Genomic DNA, 24,005 nt, shown 5'->3' with positions numbered 1-24,005 from the left:
CCCGGAGCAGTCTTTGCTGTATTCATGCTGGAAATGTAGCATCAAGGAAACTGAGCAACCACCACCCACTGTTTCCATCCCTCACAGTCAAAAGAAACAAGAGACTGTATTAGTTTGCATGCTGATGCTATAACAAAAACAAAACAAACAAATAAACAAATAAAAAACCCACAGGCCCTGTAGCTTAAACAATAGAGATTCATTTTTCTCTGCATTCTGGAAGCTGCTTTTGGGAGTGGTTTCTTTTGTGGCCTTCTCTTCCTGGTGTGCAAGTAACTTTTGTGCATCTGTGTCTCGTGACATTTCCTCTACAAGATATTGCCCTGGCTCTCCACTTCCTCTAAATCTGATACCTGTCTTGTTGCACTTTTATGCCTCCAGTTATCCTTGATGGCCTCTTCAAAGGTCCTTTCTCCAGATACAGTCATGTTCTGTGATGCTAGCGCTGTAAGGCTTCCACGTGTGTTTGAAGGAGAAATAATGCAGTGCACAGTGGAGAACAGTGTGTGGACTCTACCACCCTCCTCCTGCTGTAACCCACTGCAAATGCTGCCTTTTCAAGTCTGACAAAGCCAGAGGAAAAAATAAAAGGGCTTATCAAAGACTCTGAGGGGGAGCCATGTCATAGAAACCTGTGTTACAGAAGAAGAGAGGCAGGCTGCTTGCTGCCTCCTAATGGTTTTTTTTTTCATGCCTCAGACACATAAAGGGGGGAAAGAAACCTGCCAGACTTCTGCAGAGATGTGGCTGAGTGTGCAGGAGAACACCCCACCGAGAGGCTGGTTTTGTCCATTAAGGAGAAAACTTCATCAGGTGGGATGATGTGGAGGAAGTACTGACACAAGATTAGATGGGAGGTGAAAACTATGGTGCTATCTCCCATTGGGAGGGAAGTCATTTTCTCAAGGATGGATCTATGGGGTAGCTAACATGCACTTCCTCCAGACCAGCCCTTCATATTATCAAGACAGCGACCCAAGTCCATAAAGCCAGAAGGAAAGCTTTAGAATTTGTAGCAGCAAAGAGATCTTTAATGTTTTAGCACAAACATGGGCTTGGCTAGTTTCTTGATGGCTGTGCATGCACCATCCTGGTTCTTTCCATTAGTTGGGTGAGCACCCAGGTATTATAGAAAGAAGACTCATTTGAGTGGAAACCCACAGCATTATGGGAAGAGGAAGTATTTCTAGGAAGTGAGCTGTCCCAGGGTTGATTCCTTCTTCAACCCAAATTTGTTGGGCAAAACTAAGAGAGCTGGAAATAGCGATGTGACTCAAAGTGGTAGAGTGCTAGCCTGAGCAAAAAAGCTCAGGGACAGCACCCAGGCCCTGAAGTCAAGCTCCACAACAGACAAAAATAAATAAAAATTAAAATATAGAAGAGCTGATGAAGCTCTTAAATTGGCCAAATGGAAACTGCTGGTTCAATGACTGAGTTCACTGTGTGGCATGAACTGTCTTTGTAACCTTCATGTACACCCCTAAGTTATTGACTTCTGTTACTTTCAAGCCCCATTATTCTGTTGTTGATAACTCCAGGGGTTGTTTCCATAACATCCCCCTGATGGTTTGTTGTCTTGCCAAATGGAATGCACCATTAATGGGAAACAGACTGGGTGCTTCTATGTACTCATTTACTGTGAAAGGAAGAAGAAATGCACATGTGCCTGCCAAGGAACAAGCCACAGGCTGCAGAAAAATGTCCTGCTGAACAGAAAATTAGACAATGGACAGGAAACAAAGGGCACTATAAAGGAAATCTTTCAAGCCTGAATTAGGTTACTGACTAATGAGGATACTGTAGGGAGCAGTGATAAAGGGGCTGTATGTTTATTAAAGAACCATTCATGCAAATTGTGGGACTGATGGGATTGCCAGCAGGGCCTTGAAAGTCCGTGGATAAGGCAGACCTAAGGGCAGCAGCCATTAAGCAATCTGGATGTGGAAGCAGTTGAAAAGAAAGTAATTAAGAACTGTCTTTTACCTTTAGATGTATTCCAGGAGGAGAAATAGCATTATTTATGAAAAGAGGCAAATTTCAGCAAAAAAGCCTTAAGAAATTGGATCTGATGGGCACATGATTTAACAGGAAAGGTTTTTGTTTGCTGTTCACCTCCAACAGTGTGATGTGTTCCTGAAGAGATGGTGGTGGGTGGCTACAGCCAGGAAAGTCTCAGGGAACGGTGAGCCTATGCAGGAAGTAGAAGGCAGGAAGTGGAAGTCTCATGGAATAGCTGGGGTGAGCCTGTGCAGGAAGTGGAAGGCAGGAGACACCCACAGGTGCTTGTCTGACTCTCTTCCTCTTCCTTCTCCCCATAGGCCTCCATCCCCTCACCACCCCCTCACCATCCCCTTCCTCCTTTGCGTCTACCTGCCCTCCTTTCTCTACTCTCTTTTTCACACAAGAATTCATGCACATACACATGCACACTTTTTTCCTTTTCTTAAAAAGTCTCTCTCTTGGAGAGGCAGGGGGTGAGGGAGGATTCTTCAGTTTCTCCAAGAGATGTTGGTCACATTCATTTCCTTTGCAGTCATTGAGACAGACGTTTCCAAGTCTCCAAACCCCAAGAGTCCTCGCAGGCCAACAGCAGTGGGTGCACCATTTCCTGAGAGAAGCGTGGCTTTCCACAGGCAACAACATGAAAGGATCCCAACATTTTGGAGGAGGAAGTGAGTCTGGCCAGCGAGCTGTGCAGAGCCACGATTTCAACACACTCTTCTGGGGCCAGCTGTCCATCGCCTTTGGAGGCATTGTACAAATCATGCAAAATTGATAATAATGCAGAATAATGCTGACTTACAGACTTACTCTGCATGGTACAGGTGAACTGGCCTCTCTCACACTCCTATTTGCATATACATTTCAATACTCCTGATTCATAAATATGTCCATTTAAAAATTTATCTTTGACCTGATTGTAACATCTTTGCCTATTTCCTTGCTAAGCCAAGCACCAATGACTCATACCTGTAATTCTAGCTACTTAGGAGACTGAGAATTGGAGGATTGTGATTTGAGGCCAATTTGGCCAGAAAAGTTCAGGAGCCTCCTTTTCAACCCATAGTATGGCACAATGATGTGTACTTATCATCCCAAGCTACACAAGAGGACGAGACTTAGGAGAATCATGGTACCAGGCCAGCCCAGGTAGAAAAGTCCCCACGAATGGAGACCGGATTCCCTGGCATGTATTGGTGGTCCCAGCAATGAAGGGAAGACTGAAATAGATAGGTTAAATTCCCGAGTGGGAAACAAGACCTTTTCCCCAAAATAATCAGTTAAAATCAGGGCTGGAGGTCCAGCTCACGCGTATCACAGCAACCTCACAAGCATTTGGCCTTGAGTTCATACCCTAGTAGGGCCAAAATAATGATGACATTGATAATAATAATAACCTGAGTGAAATCTTTAGTGTGTGTTCCTTTTCAGATCTAGATGAGGCCTTTGATTTTACCAATACTACCCCAAAATACAGCACTGTGAAAGGTTGGAATTTTTATGCCAGAGGAATTTAACCAGAACATCAGGGAAGATCTTCCTATGATCCCATGAACATATCTCAAAACCCTGTGAAGCCAAGGACAGCACATCGTTAGCAGACCACACTGAAGTGCAGAGGCTGCCTTACCTAGGACCCCCCCAGGTTATTAGGGAAAGGACTTAGATTTGAACCCAGGTACTCTGGATCCAACATCTCTGTTTACAATCATCATATGAGGCTGTCTTCGCAAAGGAAGCTCAGCATTTGTTCAGTGAATGAGATGGATGGGTGTTAGTAATCAAAAAAAGGACTTCCACGATGACAAAGCAATGTGGGCAACCGCCGCGCAGTTACAGTGGTATCATCTGTAAGTGCCCTCCCCCATGCCTCTCATCATCCATAACACCACCTAGGACCTAACTGATCTCCTGATTTTTATTTCAGATGGAGCTTCCCAACAGTCACTTATCTACTGAGCTTCAGAACCCTTGGAACCCACTCCCTCTACCCATGAATACCTTCGTCTCTCCCGGCATCTTGCCTTGCCTGACCCCTTTTGCATCCTCCCTGGTTTGGGTTGAAATATCCCCTCCATGGGCCCTGAAGCCATGAGCTTGGGTGGGTGACTGCTGATGGCTGTTTCCTCTCATGGTAGAAGGAAGACGGCTTGGGGAAAAACAGGAGGCATTTGTTAGAAGTAGCTGGGGTGGGATGAGGCTGAGAGCAAAGGCTGAGCACAGCACCATTATTCTCGAGATGGCTCTGGCTTGAGGAATAATCTGGGTCCTTTTCTATCATCTGTCAGGAGCTCCCCAGCAGCACTAACAAAGGGCGCTTTCCCAGGGAAAGGTCTCTAGACTTGATGGTCCGTGAAGACTCAATGAGCTCATTTTTCCTCCCTTCTAAGTTTCTCCACTCCCACCTCAGCACACGCACATTCATTATCTTGTCAAAACTGTGCTAAAGGATAAGTTTTAAAATAATGGTGCTCTGCTCCACAGCCCTAATTGCCTCCCCACCATTGCATACTTGCTTTCTTAGCATGTGTACAAATGAAGTCAGATCTGGCTGCATTTGTTTGTCAATGGTTTAGCTGGAGATGCTTACTGGGGGAAAAAAGTCAGCATGCTTTCCAAATGCTGCAAAGGTTTGAGATGAAGTTAGTTATTACCTTTCCCAGGGGTCTAATAACTTCCCCAAATCTTCCCCCAACATTCTACCTTTGTTTTGCCATATTCCCCAAACAATGAATGCCCCTTTTCAACAGCTCTCGATGGAAATCTTTTTTCTTTTTACACCTTTCATGAGTGAGAGTAACAGGCTCACACCTGTAATTCTGGCAATTGAGGTCAGTTGTCCCAAAGCTCATCAATGTCAACAGTCAAGTGGTCTTTCAGCCATCACTTTATTTATTTGTATTTTTTTCAGAATAGTATACTGTACCTTTACTATCCTCTCTGATCATTTTATGGCCCCTTGAATTCCTCCCTAGCTCTTCAACTTTAAAGACCATAGCTTTTAAATTTCATATTTTATTAATTAGGAAAAATCTTGATGGAAAAATAAAACAATGAAGCCTTTGGTCATAGATTTTTCTTGGCTACATGCAGGTAGATGTAACCACCAGAGTTTTTGAGTAATCTTCTGAAGGGGGGAAAATGATACAATATCAACTATGAGGTTAACAATTTCACTTTATAGCATGGAAGTAAAAAGAAGTTATAAAACAGAGCCTATAAACAGTACTCTGCTTAAATAGCTTTTCTGCTGTTGCTGATGAAACCTAGGCTCTGAAGCTCAGGTTTTCAACAACCATTATAGAATTTAGTAGAAGCCTACTGTAATAGTGACTCTTAGGTAATCATTTCCCAAAAGCTTAGAGGAGAGCAAAACGGTGAAACTAAAGTATTAGGATTCAAAAATTGAGAGGGAGTAGATAATGGATATCTCAAGAAATATGGATGTGATAAAACTATGTAGGACTTTGAGAAATGATACGTGACCTTTCTGACTTCAATTTTACTTAAATAAGCTAAGTAGGAAAAGTTACTCAGCAAATATCAGATTTCTGCCTCCCCCCTAATACTTGGAAAGATCAATGGAGGATGAAATACAAAAGTGCCACCATCATGATTCTTTTATTACTAGCCACAGACATTGGCTAGCTAACTTAGAGGAACAGAAAGGCAATAACAGAAGACAGTGAACATGATTTGGGGGCAGCTGTCTATGTTGTAACAGAAGGCTACACACTCAACTGAAAAACTTAAGACACAAAATGTCCATGCCCCTGGTTCATCATTGTGAACTTAGGTTTTTATCACTACCTAAACTAGAGTCACAACCACATAAAGTCAGGAAATGACCCTGCAAAGCCTGCTGACTCCTCAAGAACCTCCCTACACTGGAAGACCTTGTGAGAAAAATGGGACATATTGGTTACCTTACAGGTACCCCGGGTTTACAGAATGGAGGAAAAGTCCTCGTACGCTAACAGAAATGATTTAACTCCTTGTTACAAACAAGCAGCCAGCAGAAAGAGATTTAGTTAATGACACATTTCTGAGAATGCAAGCTCTCTGAGCAGTTTATCAGGTATGGGTCAAAAAGGCAGTTGGAAATGGTAGAGCCAATTAAAACCCCATTGTACCTTATCAAAAAGGCATCTGTGTTACTTGTCTGTGGGCTCAGCTGTGATCATTGAGCTGAAAAGAGAAAGCTGACGGAGCCGGCTCCCTCCTCTCTCAAAAGGCACACACAGCAATCTGCAAAACTGAGCAATGCCTCCACGTAGCCCCCAAACAAGTGCCATGATTGGGCTTTGAAAGTCTGCTTAGCTTGCCACCATACTGTGGCAGTTGAGGCGCAGGATGGGAAGAGTCACCAGGACCAAGAGGGAAAGGACCATTTGTCTTTATCCTTCAACCTGGGCCTTGTCCAAAAAACTGGGAGGAAATATGGAATAGACAAGTGGAGCCCAGGGCCTCGGGTGGAAACTCCCCAGGAAGCAGGAACCCAAGGAGCCCGCTGTTAAAGCACATCTTCATGCTGCAGTCTGCTTCCGTTTTGATCAACCATCTGGTCATTTGTTTTCTCGCTTAGGAAATGATCTGATTTTTACCTTCCTCCCAGCTCACAGACTGGCAACTGTTTGTGTTTTAGAACCTGCTAGAGGGAAGACAAAAGTTTTTAGAAGAATTAAGTCTTAGCCACTACAGTCTGTGAGGCAATCTCACATATCCACAAGTTGTGCCTATGGTTCTAGGTAGGCTAGGAGTCGGTATTGTTGATTAGCTGGGGAGGGGGGCTGGCATAGAATCACCCATATCTCTTGTCTCCCCATTGGGGGTGTATTTCTGAAAGCCAGACTCCCAACTTGAGTCAAACAGAATTTAAGCTCCAGGAGAACAAACTGTCTTTGCCAATCCTTCACTGGGTTACCAAACCTAAGTGACATGTTCATGTGTTTCAGTGATGTGTGGGGAGATGGAAAGGAAATAATCAAACAGATACAATGAATGACTACAAATAATTTCCTTTTGTTCCCTCTTCATTTCAGCCATACGCTTTTTAAGAATGTCTCTATGCTTCCAATTCTTGGCAGAGTTGAAATTTTATTTTATTGATTCCAAAGCAAATGGCTTGAAGATGTCCTAAAGTCCTATTTTTAATGGTAGTGTTTCTAAATTCCATCTCTTCCAACTGACATGCTTGACTGTTTACAAAATATCCTTGGTGGATCTTTTGGCAGACCTTACTAAATCTTTTTTTCTTCCTTCCTTCCTTTCTCTTTCTTTTTTTCCATGCCTTTTTTGTGGTACTGGGGCTCAAATGCAGGGCCTCATGCTTACTAGGTAGGCACTCTACCACTTTAACTATGCCTCTGTTCCTGAATCTTCATGTTTTGAACGAATTTTTGAGTAGCCTTTGCTGTGTGGATTGCTAAACCAGGCTATGGTGCATTTCTGTTTTAGGAGATGCATACCTTATTAAGTGTAAGTCTCTGTACAATTATTGTGTATGATTGGCCTTTTTCTCCTCATACTCTGACAAGGTCCCTTTTAAGACCTGTAATGGCTGATGGTTTCTCTTAGCTTTGACCTCATTCTTTCTTCTCCTCATTTTCACTTTTGTCACTCTTTTCCATTTTCAGAACCACAAATGTCAGTGGATCTTGAGAACCCTTTTATCAGAACACAGAACTCCCCACACTTTTTTTTGTCAGTTGTGGGGCTTGTGGGTACTGTCCCTGAACTCTTTTGCTCAAACCTAGTGCTTTACCACTTTGAGCCAGAGCACTGCTTCTGGTTTTTGAGAGGTTAATTGGAGATAAAAGTCTCATCGGGACTCTTTGCCCAGGGGTGGTTTCGAACCGTGATCTTCAGATCTCTGCCTCCTGAGAGGCATGAGCCACACTGCTGCCTGGCTCACCCCTCAATTCTTAACCATCTCTCTCCAAAGCTGGCATTCGTCCCTTCCTTAGCTCAGCCAGGAAGGGACCCACAGACACCTCAAGCCTTCTCTGATTTGTCCATGAGGATCTTTAAAATCATCAAGAATCAGTAGTGTCATCTTTCTTGAGTATAGTCTAGATTGATTGTGCCCTGGTACAGCCAGAGCCATGGCTCAGCCTAGTGAATTACATCTTTATTCAAGACTCTGACTCAAGCAAGAACATAGGGTAGAAGATTCCAATTCAGTTTGTATCTGCACACTGACTACTCACCAAGCTCTGTCCTGGAAGGCGGTGAATGGGGCCCCTGCTTCCCTTGTCTTCAGCTTTCCCATCAATCTGGGGCACCGGATTCCTCACCCCCTCAGTCAGTTTTCCCTTACTTAAGCCAGCTCAAGAGATTTCTGGAACCCAAGTCTGACTGATTCATGAAAAAAATCGGGGGAGCAGATCACTCCATATCCCCACTGATACTGCGGTCCTGACTGTGCCCCCAAGAAGACACTGAGTGAGCAGCTATTTCTTGAGGTCACACTGCCTTACGGGAAAAATAATATTTGAACCAAGAGCACTGGTCCAGGTGGTGCTGAAACCAGTTGAGACTCTGTGCTGTTCACTTACCTTCTATGGAGCAAACTTAGTGTTGGGGGACACTTATTAGAACTAGATCTGAACTCCTAAACTACTCAAGAATTAGATTCTGAGTGCTTAATAAATGTGGTCTTTACTCTTACAATAATATTATGAAGACGTTGCAGTTGTTCTTATTCTTTTAGATGAAAACCCAGGGCAGCGAAAGGGTGGATATCTTGGGTAAAGCCACACAGCTAAGAAGTACCTGGACCCTGGACAATCTGACATGAGGATGTGTTCTCTGAGCCTCCAGACTTTGCTGCCCGATGGGTCTCGGATGTTCCTGTCTCTCTCACTGCTAAAGATTACATGGAGAATGCATCATGATTCTGTGCTCATTAGTCTTAAGTCTCAGCTTGGGAGAGACCTCCTGTCATTGTGGGAGCCCTGGACCTTGAGGACTCAGGACTGTAGACCTAGGAGTTTTTTCCACATGACTGAACTTTTAGCTCGTTCTGAAAGGCCTTGATCCCTCCCTTCAGTTCCAATGAAGGTTTCTTGTAAGTTAGGTCCTTGGGGCCCTTTTAATAAAGATGCAAGATAGAGAAAAGTGTTCTTCTTGAATTAGTAAGTGTCACATCCACACAACCAGACATTTACACAACCAGTCCTGATGCTGAGCTTGTTTCCTGCTACTCAGCCACATCTCCAGCCCACAAACTGCCCTCCCCCTCAATATAAAATTGCCTTTTCTATTTGTTTTATACAGTCCAAGGACCAATATCTAATACCAAAGCCAGCAGCTTTGCATTATTGTCTTAACATCAGTGTGTTAGTCTGTCACAGACACAGGCAACACAACCAGAAGGAGTGAGCATCCCCTCTGGTGCATTTCTATCCCTGCAGGGAGAATTAAATACCACGTTGATTCTAGCTTGATTGATTCTAGTTTGTGGCATGCTTTGCATGTACTAGATGCTCAGTAGTGTGAGAGGCCATTATTTTCTCCTTTCCTTTTCAAGTTGTTTAGAGTCAGAGAAACTTGCCTTTGTGAGAAAATAGTGGTGCAGAAAAGAGCCTGACACACAGACTTTTTACTCAATTAAAATTTCACAGTCCATCTAACTACCCCATAACCACTAAAGAAACTTCTCTATTTCTGCCACACGTTCTTTGTTTAATAGGATAAAGCTCATTTCAGAGATTTCTGGAGAGCACTTTTCATTAGGATTTACGGGGTCTACTTTTAAAATTCATGGCCACAGGGTATTTACAATGCAACCAAGGAGTCAGAGTATATGGGGGGAAAAACCACCTGCCATAGACCACTGGTTGACATTAGAGACCACACCTCACACCGGCCCATGTGCATGGTTTGTTTGTACTATAAGAATAAAAACTTTGACCTGGTGCCCAACATTTGAAAAACCCTAAGATAACCCATTGAATCTGGATTTCTGGCTTCTGGTGAGGAATAGGAAAATCTGACCACACAGAATGCACTGGGCTACACGGTAAAGAGAACAGCTACTTCCTTACATAGGACCAGAACAATCAGGTGCTCAGTTTCGCCACTTTCCTTAATGCTAACACTTAGCCAAGCTACACACAATTGAACTGGTGACTCCTGTTATGGATCCTGTGGCATTTAAGGTATAACCAGGAATTTTATTCGCACAGCTCCAATTCCTTCCTTTCTAAGTTTCCTAATATGCTATTCAAATCACTCCCGCATTAGAGGATGTGTCTCTTGGCCACGGACCTAGGGTATGGTCATATGCCGTGACCAGACATGTACAGCAGCCCACTCTATATGGATCAGAGACAGATCCAAGAGGGAGGAAAAAAAAAAAAAGCAAAGTCAACCATTTAGAAGACGGAAATCGTGTTTTGAGCCAGGATAATGGTGGTGGCAGTGAGAAATTAGAGGTATAGAAGATTTAAGGAATCATAATAGGAAGCACACACAAGTTAGAGTTTAATATCTCTTTACTGTTCACCTCTCCTGTGAAAATCTCACCAGAATTCCTATCACCTCATTCTCACTATGGTTGGCTTCTATTTCCCGTTTTTCTCTCTGCCCAATAGTCCAATAGCTTGCTTACAAACAAGTGGCAACAGAAGTGGAGAAATCATTAATGAACCTCAAATTTGTGGTGGAAAGATGAACCAAATGCCTTTAATGAAGACCAAGAACACAGGAAAATAGGCAACATGTGTTTTCTCTTTTATGACAGTGGTACACAGGAGAAGGCTGGAGAAAGGAAACAGTTTTGTTTGGTACATGAGACTCAGTGGTAGATGGAGAAGTTCAGAAATGGTGGTATAGCTTGATGGCCACACATTCAGACTCAGATGAAAATGCATGGTTTTGCATCCTCACTCTATTACGTCTGAGCTGTGTGACACTGGGTAAGTCACTTAACCTCCAAATTACTTTATTTCTGCTGAAAAACAGCAATCAGTAAATTTACCTCATTTATAATGATAAAGCATGAATCTGGCAATCTGAGAAAGAGACATGAGCACTCACATATGTAGGCAATGAATATGTCCCCTTCAGAAGACCCCAAGGAGGGGGAAGAAAGCCAACTCAGCTTTGCTATGATGTGGAGCCACAGAGGCCCTGGAAGATGGTTTTCAAGTGCACCTGCACCCTGTAATCATGTGGACAGTTCTCGAAAGGACTCCAGCCTGGGTCTCCTACCTCCAGAGATGTCCACAGAATGATTCTGGCAGGTGGTCTAAGTATTGGGAGTTTAAAAGGCTATTCTGGTGATCTCAATGTTTGGCTCATTCGGAGAGCCAAATTCTTAAAGACACATAAACGACCTAGGATTTCTCAGTTTTAAAATGATTTCTCAGTTTAAAACATTTCCATAAAAATAGAGATTGAAATTAAGTTCAAACGAAGTCCTTTCTTATGCAATGGCCATATGTCAAAGACACATTGGAAGAGATCATAATAATAGCTTCCATTTACTATTCATTATAGTGGAATAATGCGTGATGGGTTCAGAGATTTGGTTTGGGCTGACATCATGACTCCACCATTCAGCTGTGTGAATCTGAGAAAGTTACTCATCTCTTGGTGTTTTGCTTTACTGACCTGTTCCTATAGAGGAAGAACTTAATATTCGACAACAATAGGTTTAAGCATATAAAGCATGAATGACAGTGGATGCCATGGTTTGCTACTTAGATCACCTTTCAGGGACAAGAAACATCCCTTCCCCTAGACACCCTGTGCTGGTCAGTGATGTGTACATAGCAATCCCTCCCAGGAGCTGATCTTGGCCTTGAGGACTTCCTTAGCCAAAGCTGCTATACTCCTGTCTATAAGCCATCCACAGGCAATGGGCTGGCCAACAGCAAGCCCCCCTTACCTCAACTCCAGAGAATTCTGAAAGGCTTCTCTAGAAAAGTCCTTCTAGCTGCAGAGTTGCCAAGGGCTAAAGCCTTTGTCACAGTAGCTTCATAAGTCAACAGTAAAGCGCTGTCTAGTCCTCCTTGTCACTCTCTCATGCTTGTGGTTCATGAGGCCACTCCCAGAAAGTTCCCTGAATGCAGACACCCACCTGAAAGTCTGAAGGGCTGTACCAAGGGCAGCATGATAAAGGAAGGAACTGAGCCTCCTCACACCCAACTGTGCCCTTGAAATGGTCTAAAGGGTCTAAAGCATGGAGTTATTATCAATAATCGAGGGTCTAAGAGCATAACTCAGTGTAGAATGTGAGCTTAGCATTCATGAGGCCTGAGTTGTCTTAGTGCCAGAAGTAAAGAAACCAAATACCCAAGCTTTGCAAAAGAGTTATTCTACAAAGATAAGTTTGACAGCAAACACCGCCCCAAACTTCTCCTCATGTGCAAGCTTAGTGAAAAGGGAAAATACTGCTTCCTCTAGGAAGGAAGTCCAGAGGAGACGATTTTATGCTAAAATGTACAAAGGGGTTCTGGTGGCATCAGTGGTCTCCTGTATAGAGAACGTACCAGAAGCCAACAAAAATGAGGCAGTATGTGTGCCTGCATAGTCACTAAAGGGAAGAATGGGGACGAAAGCCTGTGTCCAGCTGCCTCTGTTTACTGAATAGGATTCTTAACCTTGGTCAAGGCATTTTCAGAATGGCTTTCTTCTAACGGGTAATGGAGATAAAATCTCCCTGTTAAAATAGCTATAATATCAATCACCCCAGAGGGCTGACATCAGGCTTTGTACAGTACTTTGTAGCTCCTCAGATAAGAGCACGGATAAAGTGGCAGTGTTATTATTTTTCAACTTGGAAGGCGATTTGACTAACCTTCTGCTTGAACTCACTCTAATAAACCAACTCAGAGCCCTTATATAAGCTATAAATCCCATGGCCCACTTAATTTCTGTGATGACAGGAAAACCAGAGGACCACTTGTCACTGTGGCCTGAGGAGGTTCACATTCCGACCCTGGAGAATCAGAGACACTGAGTGATGTATCTCCTGTGGTACCTAAGGAGATACAGCACTCATATTTCCCAGACTCCAAAGTCAATCGGTATCACCATGTTCCATGATCCAGTTTTGGCAGCTGTCTCCTCTTCTTTATCGTGTGTGTGTGTGTGTGTGTGTGTGTGTGTGTGTGTGTGTGTGTGTGTGTATGTGTGTGTGTGTGTATGCATGCTTGTCCTGGGGCTTGAACCCTGGGACTGGGCCCTGTCCCTAAGGCTAACAACTCTACCACTAGGGCCACACCATACTCCACTTCCAGCTATCTGCTGGTTCACTGGAGATAAAGAGTCTCATGAACTCAGCCTGGTGAGCATCTTGGGTGGTCTTGATCTCAGGCCCAACTCTGAGGAACATCTCTCATTGGATGAAGCCTAACCACATAGCCCTATGTGAGTCCTATGGGCGTCACAGTGATGGGTCCCAAACCAGGGCATGTACCAATCAGAGCGGTTTGCTTCTGGGAACTGTTTCCATTGATTGCAGTAAGTGGAGGTTAGGCCTCAGGGGCTGCAGCTGCCTTTACCATAACAGAGGACCAGAGAACCAGAGGTGAGCATGCTGAGAGACAGAGGTTCACGCCCAAAGGAAGCAAGCCCGCAGAGCCTGCCGGTGCTGCCACCCTGCAGCTTTCCCAAGGACAATGCACCATCAGAATTCCTGCCACTTTTAGTATGAGGAGTTCTAACTAGTTTTGCAAATGTGCACAGTCCAAAGGCTGAGGCCCTGCCAGGAGACAAGCCCACTGCACTGGGGTGGCACTGCTGCAGGGGCCTGCGGTGGCCTGCCCGCTTCACCGAAGCAGCCGGAAGGATGGGAGCTGTAAGAGCAGAGGATCCTGCTCTCATTCAGAAGATACCCTGAAGTGCGAGCCATCTCCCACTGTCCTATCTGACCCAGAAGAAATAAAAATGTAAGGCCTTCTTTGGGTATTGAGTTTCAGGTCAGAATAAAAAGTTGGGCTTTAATTCATGAAAGGGCACTAGGCATATGCTTTTCTTGTATGCTCAGGGCTTAGCACAAGAAGATTTAACAAGAGCCAGTAAGTATATGCTGAATAAAATTAATGTTGCAAAATGCCTTTATTTATAGAGTAACTTACCCAAATTCCCCCCCACACACACACACATCTAACACAGCATCTTCAAAACAGAAACCCTGAGACCAATCATGAGACTAGAAGGCCAATATCAACACTATCAAAGGAGCCTCAGTGGATTTCTCTGAATTCTCTGTCCAACAGAATGTTCTTCCTCTGTAAGGCTTGCTTTTCATTCTTAGCAAAAGAAAAGAAAAAGCAGCCACAGGACTGCAGAAAGCTTTTCAAAGATGCCCAGGCTGACCTTCTCTTTCTCCCTTACCAGCAGCATGTAGGAAAATTCTGCTCCGATCTCACCTGCTCTGTGGTTCACTTTACCTTGCTAGACAGGAAGAGGCGGCCTTCGCTCTATAGAAAGGAGGATGGTAACACTCACCTCCCTTCCTCCCACTTGGACTTGAGGCTGAGCACCATTTCTGCCATGCTGTCTCCATGGTACCACCCATGTGCATGGGGCTTTTGGCCTACTCTTGACTATAGCTGCTATTTGTTGATTGCAAACCCTGGATACCACATACATCACTGTCCAAACAGCCTTCCACAATGTTTGGGTTTTGTGAACTGTCTTGAAATGTGTTGTCTTCTTGTTAAAGAAGCAACTCACAGACCTGAATGCAACGAGATTGACCATACAAAAGACCATGTTGGAAGAGGAATGTAATTACAATTTGGGATCCTAAAAATTGGCATTTGTATATGTAGTTCTTGTCTACCTGCTCAAACAATACTCCTTTCCCTGTTCATTAGGCACCCACCGTGTGCGATAGCATGGACGCCATGCTGGGTGCTGGGGATTACAGGTGCATGGGCTGGCCCAGATCCCTCAGATATAACTCAAACCCCAAAGTCCATCCTCTCAGAGTCAACCTTCACTTGTCCCATTATGTTCATCCTGGCTGTTTGATGGGGACAGATAACTGTGGTGGCTTTATACATGTACACAAAGTCTCTACAGAAGATGTAATCTAGATGCTGGTACTTCATACCTGTAATCCTAACTACTCTGGAGGCTGAGATTTGAGGATCCTGGTTTGAAACCAGCCCAGGCAGAAAAACCTGAGATTCTTGTCTCCAGTTGATCATCAAAAAGCCAGAAGTGGAACTGTGGCTCAAATGATACCAGCCTTGAATAAAAAGCTAAGGGACAGAGTCCAGGCCCTGTTTTAAATCCCACTACTGGCATGTGGCATGCACATACACACACACACACACACACACACACACACACACTGTGTAATCTGGGCTCTCTCTTTTGATGACTGGACTTTGTGGCTTGCTTCTAGCAAATAAAATCTGGCAGAAGTAACAGTGGCTTCCAAGGTGAGGTTTTAGTGTGTGAGTGTGAGTGTATGTGTGTGTGTGTGTGTGTGTGTGTGTGTGTGTGTGTGTGGTCTTTTCCTGGCTATCATCTGGAGCTCTGCTCCCATGGAAGCCCAGTCCCACACTGTGAGGACAGCTGGCAGCTTTACCAGGAAGCCTGCATGGTAAGACCAGCAGGCCTTTCCCACCTCAGGAAAGCAGTTTGGTTACCGCAGCCTCACCCTGGCTGCACCTCAGTGGGCATCCTGAGAAGCATTGAGGGTGATGTTTCCTGCCTGCTGGAAGTGCCTTCCTTCAGATATGAGTTGGAGTATATTTTGATCTCTGAGTCAGAATCAATACACCCGGTCACCACAGCAATTTCTTATGCATACGTACCTATGTTAAAAAGTGAGTAAAATCATGAGTTCTGCCATCAAAAGTGTGGAATATGCTAGAAGTATACATGTGAAGAAATGTGCAAAAATAATTGTAGATCTCCTTTGCCTACTAAATGTATATCGACTTGAGTCTCCTATGTGTCTGAAACTATTCCAGAATTGGAGAGCACAGCAGTTAAAAGGCAAATAAAGTTAAGCCAAATGAAAAAAAGCATTGATTTTTATCAAGTTTTCATTCAAATGGAGAAAGGAGAGAGAGATCACAGACAAGCAAACAAATCCTTAGCTAAAATCGTTAGAATATGGGGTCAAGAAAATGGGCCAGGAGCTGTATGGGAATGAGTCAAGAGAATGTTTCACATGAAGAGACCCAGCCTGGATCACCACATAGAACCCAGACACTGTGTAACAATGAGCTTCACGGGCTGGTTACTTGTTTGAATAATATGGAAAAGGCAGAAGCAGGCTGAGAAAAGTAAGCCAGGGCACAAGGATGTCAGGTGGTGCTGGAGAGGTAGGCAGGGTGAATCACATGAACATTTACTAAGTGTTGCAGTGATTTTCTGCAACACCACTTTTATGTTCTTCCAGCAAGAGAGGGACATGGCTTAATTGAGGCCTTACAAAGATCTCTGTGCCACAAGAGCAACTGGACTGTAAGAGACGAGAGGGAAACGGGAAAGTTGGGGGCCATCCAGCGATCAGTGGGGGCTGGAATTGAACAGGATCTGCAAGGATAAGGAGAAGCACAATGGATCCCTGCACGCTGTATAGATGTCAGCAGCTTAATAAAAACAAGTGCAGTCCTGAGGATGACAAGGTTAGGGCTGGAGAAGGCCTTGTGGCCAGCAAGCCAGTCTCAGTGAGATCTGCAACACAGGACTGAGCCTCTATCTCTAAATCCACTTTAAGTATAGTGACTAGTCTCCTGATAGAATATCCCCAGCCCTAAATTGAAGAGGAGTGGAGAGAGCAGGCATCCTTGTCTCTTTCCTGATTTTAGAGGGAATGCTTTAAACTTTTTACCATTAAGTATAATGCTGGCTGTAGGTTTGTCATATACAGCCTTTATTGTATTGAGGAACGTTCCATGGATTCCTATCTTTTCCAGAGCTTTCACCAGAAAGAGGTGTTGGAGCTCATCGAATGCTTTTTCTGCATCTATTGACATGATCACGTGGTTCTTACCCTGAAATTAACTCCAAAAAAAAAAGGAAACAAAAGGTATTTTTTTAGTTGCTGTTGTAGCTGTTTTTATTTTCTTTTTCCCTTTTGTCTTGTTTGTTAATTTATTTGTATTTGTATTCATTAATGTGAAATTTTACTGTTGGTTTTATGTACTTCTTTAATTTGAGGGCAACTAAACATTCTTCATAATCAATAACCTACTGACTCCCACCATAATAATGGCATTAATGATGAATACATGTTGGCTGTTCTGATCTGTAGAAATTTCTTTTAACCTGTGGCCACCTCACCTTGAATGTGCTTGGTCTCTTCAGGGCTCAGAAGCTAAGCATTGGGCAGCCTAGCTAGTACTTGGATTGGAGACTTCTATTATAAAGGATTGGCTGATTACTAAATCACTCGCTCACAAAGAAGGAAAAGGAAAGAGACAGAAACTTCCCTGAAGCATAAGGACAGATCATGAAAGTTATTTAAATATCATCATGAGAATGACTAAAGGAAACATTGCACCTTAATTAGCTGAGAATCGAAAGCTAATATTAGAGGCGCTGAAAATGGCAGGTGACATCACCACTCTCTATTTGAATTGGGCTGTGAGAGAGGAACCCACAACCCAAGATTGAGGACATGGCCCAGGCTGTCCAAGCACGCAGGATGCCTGAGGAACTGAGTCCATTGCTTCCCTTGTCGACAGGGGACACAGGCCCAGCCTCGCTGAGACAGAGCGGGTGCCGTTTCCATCTGCTGAAGATCTTATTTTCTAAATTATAGTTTAATGTAATAAAACGTTATTTCAAAATAACAATCTGGCCCAAACGAACTACCAGTGTCCTTCCTACTCTTTCAAAATATCTGTTAAAATATCTGTGTGGTAGGAGATGGAAAAACCTATTGATATCTTTTTTTTTTTCGGACAGTTGTGGGGCTTGAACTCTGGATTTGGGTGCTGTCCCTGAGCTCTTCAGCTCAAAGCAAGCACTCTACCACTTGAGCCACAGTGCCACTTCTGGCTCTTTTCTTTTTTGCTTATGTGGAGCTGAGGAATCGAAGCCAGTGCCTGATGCATGCAAGGCAAGCACTCTACCACTTGAGCCACAGTGCCACTTCTGTTTTTTTCTGGTAGTTAACTGGAGATAACAGTCTCACGGACTTTCCTGCCTGGGCTGGCTTTGAACCATGATCCTCAGATATCAGCCTCCAGAATAACGAGGATTACAGGCATGAGCCACCAGTATCTGGCTCCAACTGGTATCTTTAAATGTCATTGAATTCCAGGGCTGAGATGCAAAGTCCAATACTTTAAGATGACCCAATGAGAACTTATCTTCGTTTATTGTAATGTACAGGGCAGGACTGGGTCTTGGGCTCTGTGCTTGCTAGGCAGGTTCTCCATAACTTGAACATGTCTCCAGCTCTTCTTTTCTCTGCTTACTTGTGAGACTGGGTCTCACTTTTTACTGTAGTCAGGCTGGATTGTGATCCTCTATGCTTTCCTCTGTAGCTGGAATGACAGCCATGTGCCATCATACCCAGCGTTTTCTGTTGAGAGGCAATCTCCCAATCCTCCCTCCACCCCCCCAGGATGACCTGAAATTGTGAGCCTCCTGAGCTCAACCTCCCACATAGTGAGGATTGCAGGTGTGAGCCACAGTGCTAGACTTCACCCATTTTCCACAGACAAGGCCATACTTCCTCTTACTGCTAGGAAGTTTCAGTGAGCTGCAGCTAATAGTCAGCCACATGAGAGCACCCTGATTCTATAATGCACTGCAGTACTAAGAAGTCAGGAAGATCAGCAGTGTCAAATGCACATTCACCCTATGATGCTTTTAACTTACAGTGGGTTCATTAACCAAGCATGCAGCAGAGCCCATGGAAAAAGAAATTATGAATGGCAACTGTGTAAACACAGCCCTACACTGAAAGCAGGAAGCTCTGGGTTCCAATTTCAGCTCCATCATTAACACAACCTAGTTTCCTTATCAGAAAATGTCTTATTGATAGGGTCACGTGGGAAAGAAGAGATAAGCAATGTGAAATATCATGATACTAACAGCTAAAAAAATACAAATTCACCTCAGTGGATTCATGGGCTCAAATGGCAAGAGAAATTTGTGCTGGGATCCCAGCACAGAATGTCAGCACAAGACACTTGAAAAGAGGACCCAGTAGAAGAAATAAATATGGGCCAAAGTCAAACTTTTTCAATGTCTTTGTCTGATGAAGGACAGCCTTCTAATGCTAGGAAACACAGCATTGCCTCTCACAGACTGAAGCATACAGCCAGAGAAGGGTGAAGTTTCCAGCATCCCTCACATTTGAAATGTATTAAACCCACACCCCATAGCAACAAGAACCCAACCTTCCAGGGGCTTGCTTCCCATCACCCAAGAAAGCCAAGCCTAAGGAAGCACACCACTATGACCAAGCTCTCTCTATGCTTCCCACTTGGCAGAACTGAGCCTCCACTGGGTCTTAGGGTCAGCTAAAGACAGACTAGAGGAGGTTTTTGCCAACTTTCCCTTTGCATAAAGCCTTCCTCCACCCCCTGGAGACCCCCAGAGCCCCTTGTCCAACGTCCACACAGCAGCAGATCTGATCACGTCAGCCGCCTGTCCCCAGCGCCATAGTGTTGCTTTGTATATGGTGAAGAACAGAATTTCTGAATTCATGAGCTCAATTCTCTCATTTGCCAGAGTAAGGAGCCAATGTTACAGTTTAATTACAATCTAGTACCCACAAAGAATCCACTTTCCTGAAGGACCCCATCCTTGCACAGAAATCATTTTAACTCCAAGGACATAAAAAACAGATGTCAAGAGTCCTTGCGTCGATGAATCTAGAATGGCAAAGCCATAATTGAGAGCAGGCCAGGGATTCTAACTGTATTTTTGCTGCAAACCACGGTTAGCTTGACCCAGGTCTAAAATTGCATCCTTGAAGATTGTGCCATCTTTGATCTGAGTCACAGCAGGGAAAGAAATAGAAAGAGATGACATAATTTTTTGTAAGTTGCACAAGTTCATTTACAAGTTCATCAGATAAAAAGTTAGCTAATTTTTCACATGCTTCTGATATTTAAAATGAAGATTTGTTTGGATTTTTTTTCTGACACTGAAAATGGTTGCCTAGCAACCCTTTCCTTCGTGGCATGATTCTGCTATGATTTCCACCTGCTAGAGAAAAATTCATCTATGAAATTATTCCTTTGCAAATCAGAAAAAGTAGGAAAATGAGCCAGTGATTCAAATGAATGCATGCTACATTTGCAAGATTGTAGACTTCCAAAGACACATATGCATTTACTTTAAAAATGTTGTATTTTACAAAATGTACCTTAACAAAGGTTGACAATAGCCCTGGCTTCACAAATGCAGGCTGTTTCAAAACAATTCCATTGTAACAGAACACACAGACTCAGTGTTGTGTTCCAACAGAACATTCAGCTTCCGTTTGAAGTGTCTGAAAGGGAAACCCAAGTCCCGTCTCCCCAATACCTCTCAATGACACAGGGTATGGGGAGGCACCACCATTGCTGGTGGTCTCAAGGACAAGGTGTCCATTCAGAGAACACATTATTAGCCTGATATGCCACGAGAGGACTGACACTAATGCCTTGTAGTCCTGTGCTGTGACCACACTTCATAATTAGACCTGCAGATTCAATATTCAAGGCAGTTGTTTGACTCATTAGGCAGCTGAGCTTGGGGTTCGCTGCCCTCAAGGCATCTCCCTCCTAATTGAAGTGTCCAAGTAGTGTGCTGAGTTAAGGCTACCAACTGCATGCCCACTGCATCCATTTCACCCTTCTCCCTCAGCAGGACAGCCCTGAGGTTTTGGTTTAGTCCTCGTTTTCAGCATCCATACCTAGATGTGATTAAACTGTGCTTAATGTGGACCACTAAGAGCTAAGTACAAATATCACGTGATACTAAGACTTCTTAAAAAAGCATTCCTGGTCGATACCTTTTGCTCTCCTCTTACTTTTCTTCTTGAAGATAAGGATGTTCATGAAATGATTATGCAATATTTGGCACTCTGGCAGCTATATTCCATCAGGACATCAAGGGACCAACATAAGGACAGTGAGAGCCACATCTGAGAGATGGCTGGTATTGATGCACCTTACAAAACAGTGCTGGAATGTCTAGGAGAGTAAGCCCCTGTTGCATCTAGATGCATTATTTGGGGGTTTCCTAAGCCAGCCCTAATTATAGTAGGCTGATACAATATGGCACAGCTCGACTGAGGAGTTAGCAAGCATAGGTTTCCTTGTAGTTTTTAAGGCAGTAGTTCAAAGCAGTATGTCTGAACTTCAGTAACAAAGAAGACACAGCCCCTCCCTACACAATGAACATCTGGTTGATACATAGCCAGCTGTGTATGAGCAAGGTCAGGAGGAAAGTAAGAAGCTTGCTCTGAGACCTATGGAGGGAGGGTATTCCAACATGCATGCAAATAGTACAGTGAAACCCTCGGGTAAAATTAATTTCACTGCTAAAGCAAAAGAAGAGGAAAAATATCCTAGTTTGGGTCACAAAGCAGGACCCTGTAAGTATTTTGACATGGACAATCTGATGTGGCTTGTGTGCCAGACTCATACGTCAGGTTATGAGACCATCTGCCATTAGTCTGTATAATCAGAATAATTTTAAAATGAATTTGAAATTAGAAAATTACAGGTGTAGATGTCACGCTATTTGTATTGAGATGCAAATACACTGGCCCTGTAACTCAGCCACTCACCCCTGAGGATTTATGTCATGTCTGCTCACACAGGCATCCAGAGGTCTTCACTGTGGTACTGTTTGTAGTAGAGAAGGCTAGGAAACAGCCTCGATGTCCACCAGTGGGAAACTGGCTCAGTGAACCAAGTGGTCCATTCACACAGGAATAGGATCTGGATTTTTAAGAAGGAATAAGGAAGTTCTCTGCACTGAGGCAGAAACACTTTCAAAATATGTAAAAAAAAACCACATGCACAAAAATGTGCACATAGCCTGCTACGTTGTGGGAAACAAAAAATTAGAGCATCTATTTTCACGTGAAGAGAGAAGAAGACCCTATGAGAAACTAATCAGTTATTAGTATGTAAAGCCAAGGTAATCCTGTAGATGTTAAACAAGAAGAGAAAGGGATTTGCTCAATTTTATCTTTACACACTCATCCACACACACTATACAGACACATCTATCCAAGACATCTAAAGGAGAATATCTCCTTTGTTTTACCTTCTGCAAACAAATAAGCTAAAGATGACTTCATTCCTTACTTTGGGTAAAAATGAATGGTTGCTTATCCAACAGCACTGCCTAAGGCTTACCTCTGACCAGAAACATTATTCAACATTTGCTTCTTCTAAAGACAGTAAAAGCAATCACCAGAAACAGGTGGATGGAAGACAAAAGCCAGAAACAGAAACTTTACAGTCACGGGTTTGAAAGGGAGCCACTTATAAAGACGTGTTTGTATCAACACCCATCTCAGTTTGCAAAATGGCTACAGTCAGTGATTGAAGCATGGTTGATGGTGGCCACCTACGAGGGGGGCCGTGGGTGTGTTGGGGGGAGGGGAGGGATTGTGCACGGAGCTGATGACACGTGACAGGTCCCAGCTACTGAGCGGGTGTCCCCCGTACCCCACTTGCCCTTCGTGTCTTTTCTACTGGTTCTGCTTCCCCTCCTACCGGCCAGCTTGGGTGCTCAGGGCACGCGAGCGAGTGTCAAGGTTACACCGAGCCAAACAAAGGAAGGTAAGCGTGCAAAGAGCAAGCAGTACAGAAGTCACGCAGAACTTACTTGTGGATGATGAGCTGACCGCCAGGTTCCCTGGTGAGACAGGCGGGTGTAGACTGCCAAGGGGGGGGGGGGACTAAAGGCCTGGGGTGGCTGCTTTCTGGGATCCAAGTTGGGCAGGCGTTATGCGTTACTGATCTCTGGAGTCCGAAACCTCTGGTGTCTTCTTGTCCGTGGCACTGGCGTTTGTGCTTTTATTTCAGGACCAGAAGTCTTTTTTAAAGAAATACTCATGCATACAGAGTTATGCAAAGCAAACACAGGCCACCTGCCTGCCCGCCCGCCTGCCTGCGTCTGGTCGGGTTCACTGCACCCCACCCAGCGGCCCTGAGCCGGTTGGGAGGCCCGGGACGGGAGCCAGGCTGTGGGCGCCACCTGGTCTCCACAGACAGCATCTCGCATGCTCACCCCGCACGTCTGACCCGGCTTCTCTGAAGATCGGCCGCCCGCGTGCTCCAGACACAGGCCGGCCGGGCATGTCACCACTGCGACAGGGCCAAACGTGCTTGCGTCAGTGCCCGTGACGTCACAGAAACGTGTTCGCGTCAGTGTAGACTGACATGGCAGGAACAGCTGACTGAGTCACCGCTGACTGAGACGTGGCCGACATGCTTGCGTCACTGCTGACTGGGATGTGTCTGAACGTGCTGGCGTCACGGCTGACGCGGACGTGCGGGACGTGCGCGCGTCACGGCTGACGGGAACGTGGCCCATGTGGCCAACGTGTGCCCCTGTGGCTGACAGGGATTGACCTTGGAAGGAGACGTAGAAGTCTCAGACGTCCGTCGGGCTTCTCTGACTCCGTGAGGTCAGAGCCGGGAGGTGATGGCCTGGGCTCCGGGCACTGGACATACGACGCGGGGGACGGACGGTAGGCAGAGGGGGCTCGGGCGCAAGCAGGGGCCTGAAGCAGTGTGAGGAGGGCGGGGCCGGGGGCACGGGTGGGTCAGGGGGCGTGGGTGGGTGGCTGCGGCGGGGTCAGGGGCCACAGGTGGGTTAGAGGGCACAGGTGGGTGGCCAGGGCTGGTCCACAGCCCGCCCATCAGACGGGCCTGGCTGGCGCATGCGGAGCGCCACCTCCAGGAGTCCCCAGGTGGGCCGAGTCCTGAGGTGAGGCCGGCAGGCGCTTGCAGGACGGTGGAGCCCGAGCAGGAAGGGGGTCCTCCGTGCAGGATAGGGTCCTCCGGGGTCCCTCATGGAGGAAGGGGGTCCTGTGCAAGACGGGGGTTCCCTCC

At 44.9% G+C, this 24,005-nt stretch overlaps 1 protein-coding gene across 1 annotated transcript in view; it reads right to left on the bottom strand.

Annotated features, from left to right (window-relative positions):
- Positions 1-23,484, bottom strand: part of Iqcj (IQ motif containing J) — a 51,993-nt gene extending 28,509 nt beyond the window's left edge. Inside the window, exons 1-2 of the mRNA XM_013016138.1 lie at positions 23,383-23,484; positions 23,179-23,325 (exon numbers count right to left, since the gene is read on the bottom strand). Coding sequence (XP_012871592.1) covers positions 23,179-23,325; positions 23,383-23,484 — 249 coding nt within the window. The remainder of the gene's footprint in view (positions 1-23,178; positions 23,326-23,382) is intronic.
- Between the last annotated feature and the right edge of the window lie 521 nt (positions 23,485-24,005).

The sequence above is a fragment of the Dipodomys ordii genome, unplaced genomic scaffold (assembly GCF_000151885.1).
Source record: "Dipodomys ordii isolate 6190 unplaced genomic scaffold, Dord_2.0 Scaffold30, whole genome shotgun sequence".
In the NCBI taxonomy this organism is placed as follows: Eukaryota; Metazoa; Chordata; class Mammalia; order Rodentia; family Heteromyidae; genus Dipodomys; species Dipodomys ordii.
This window is presented reverse-complemented; position numbering and strand designations above follow the sequence as displayed.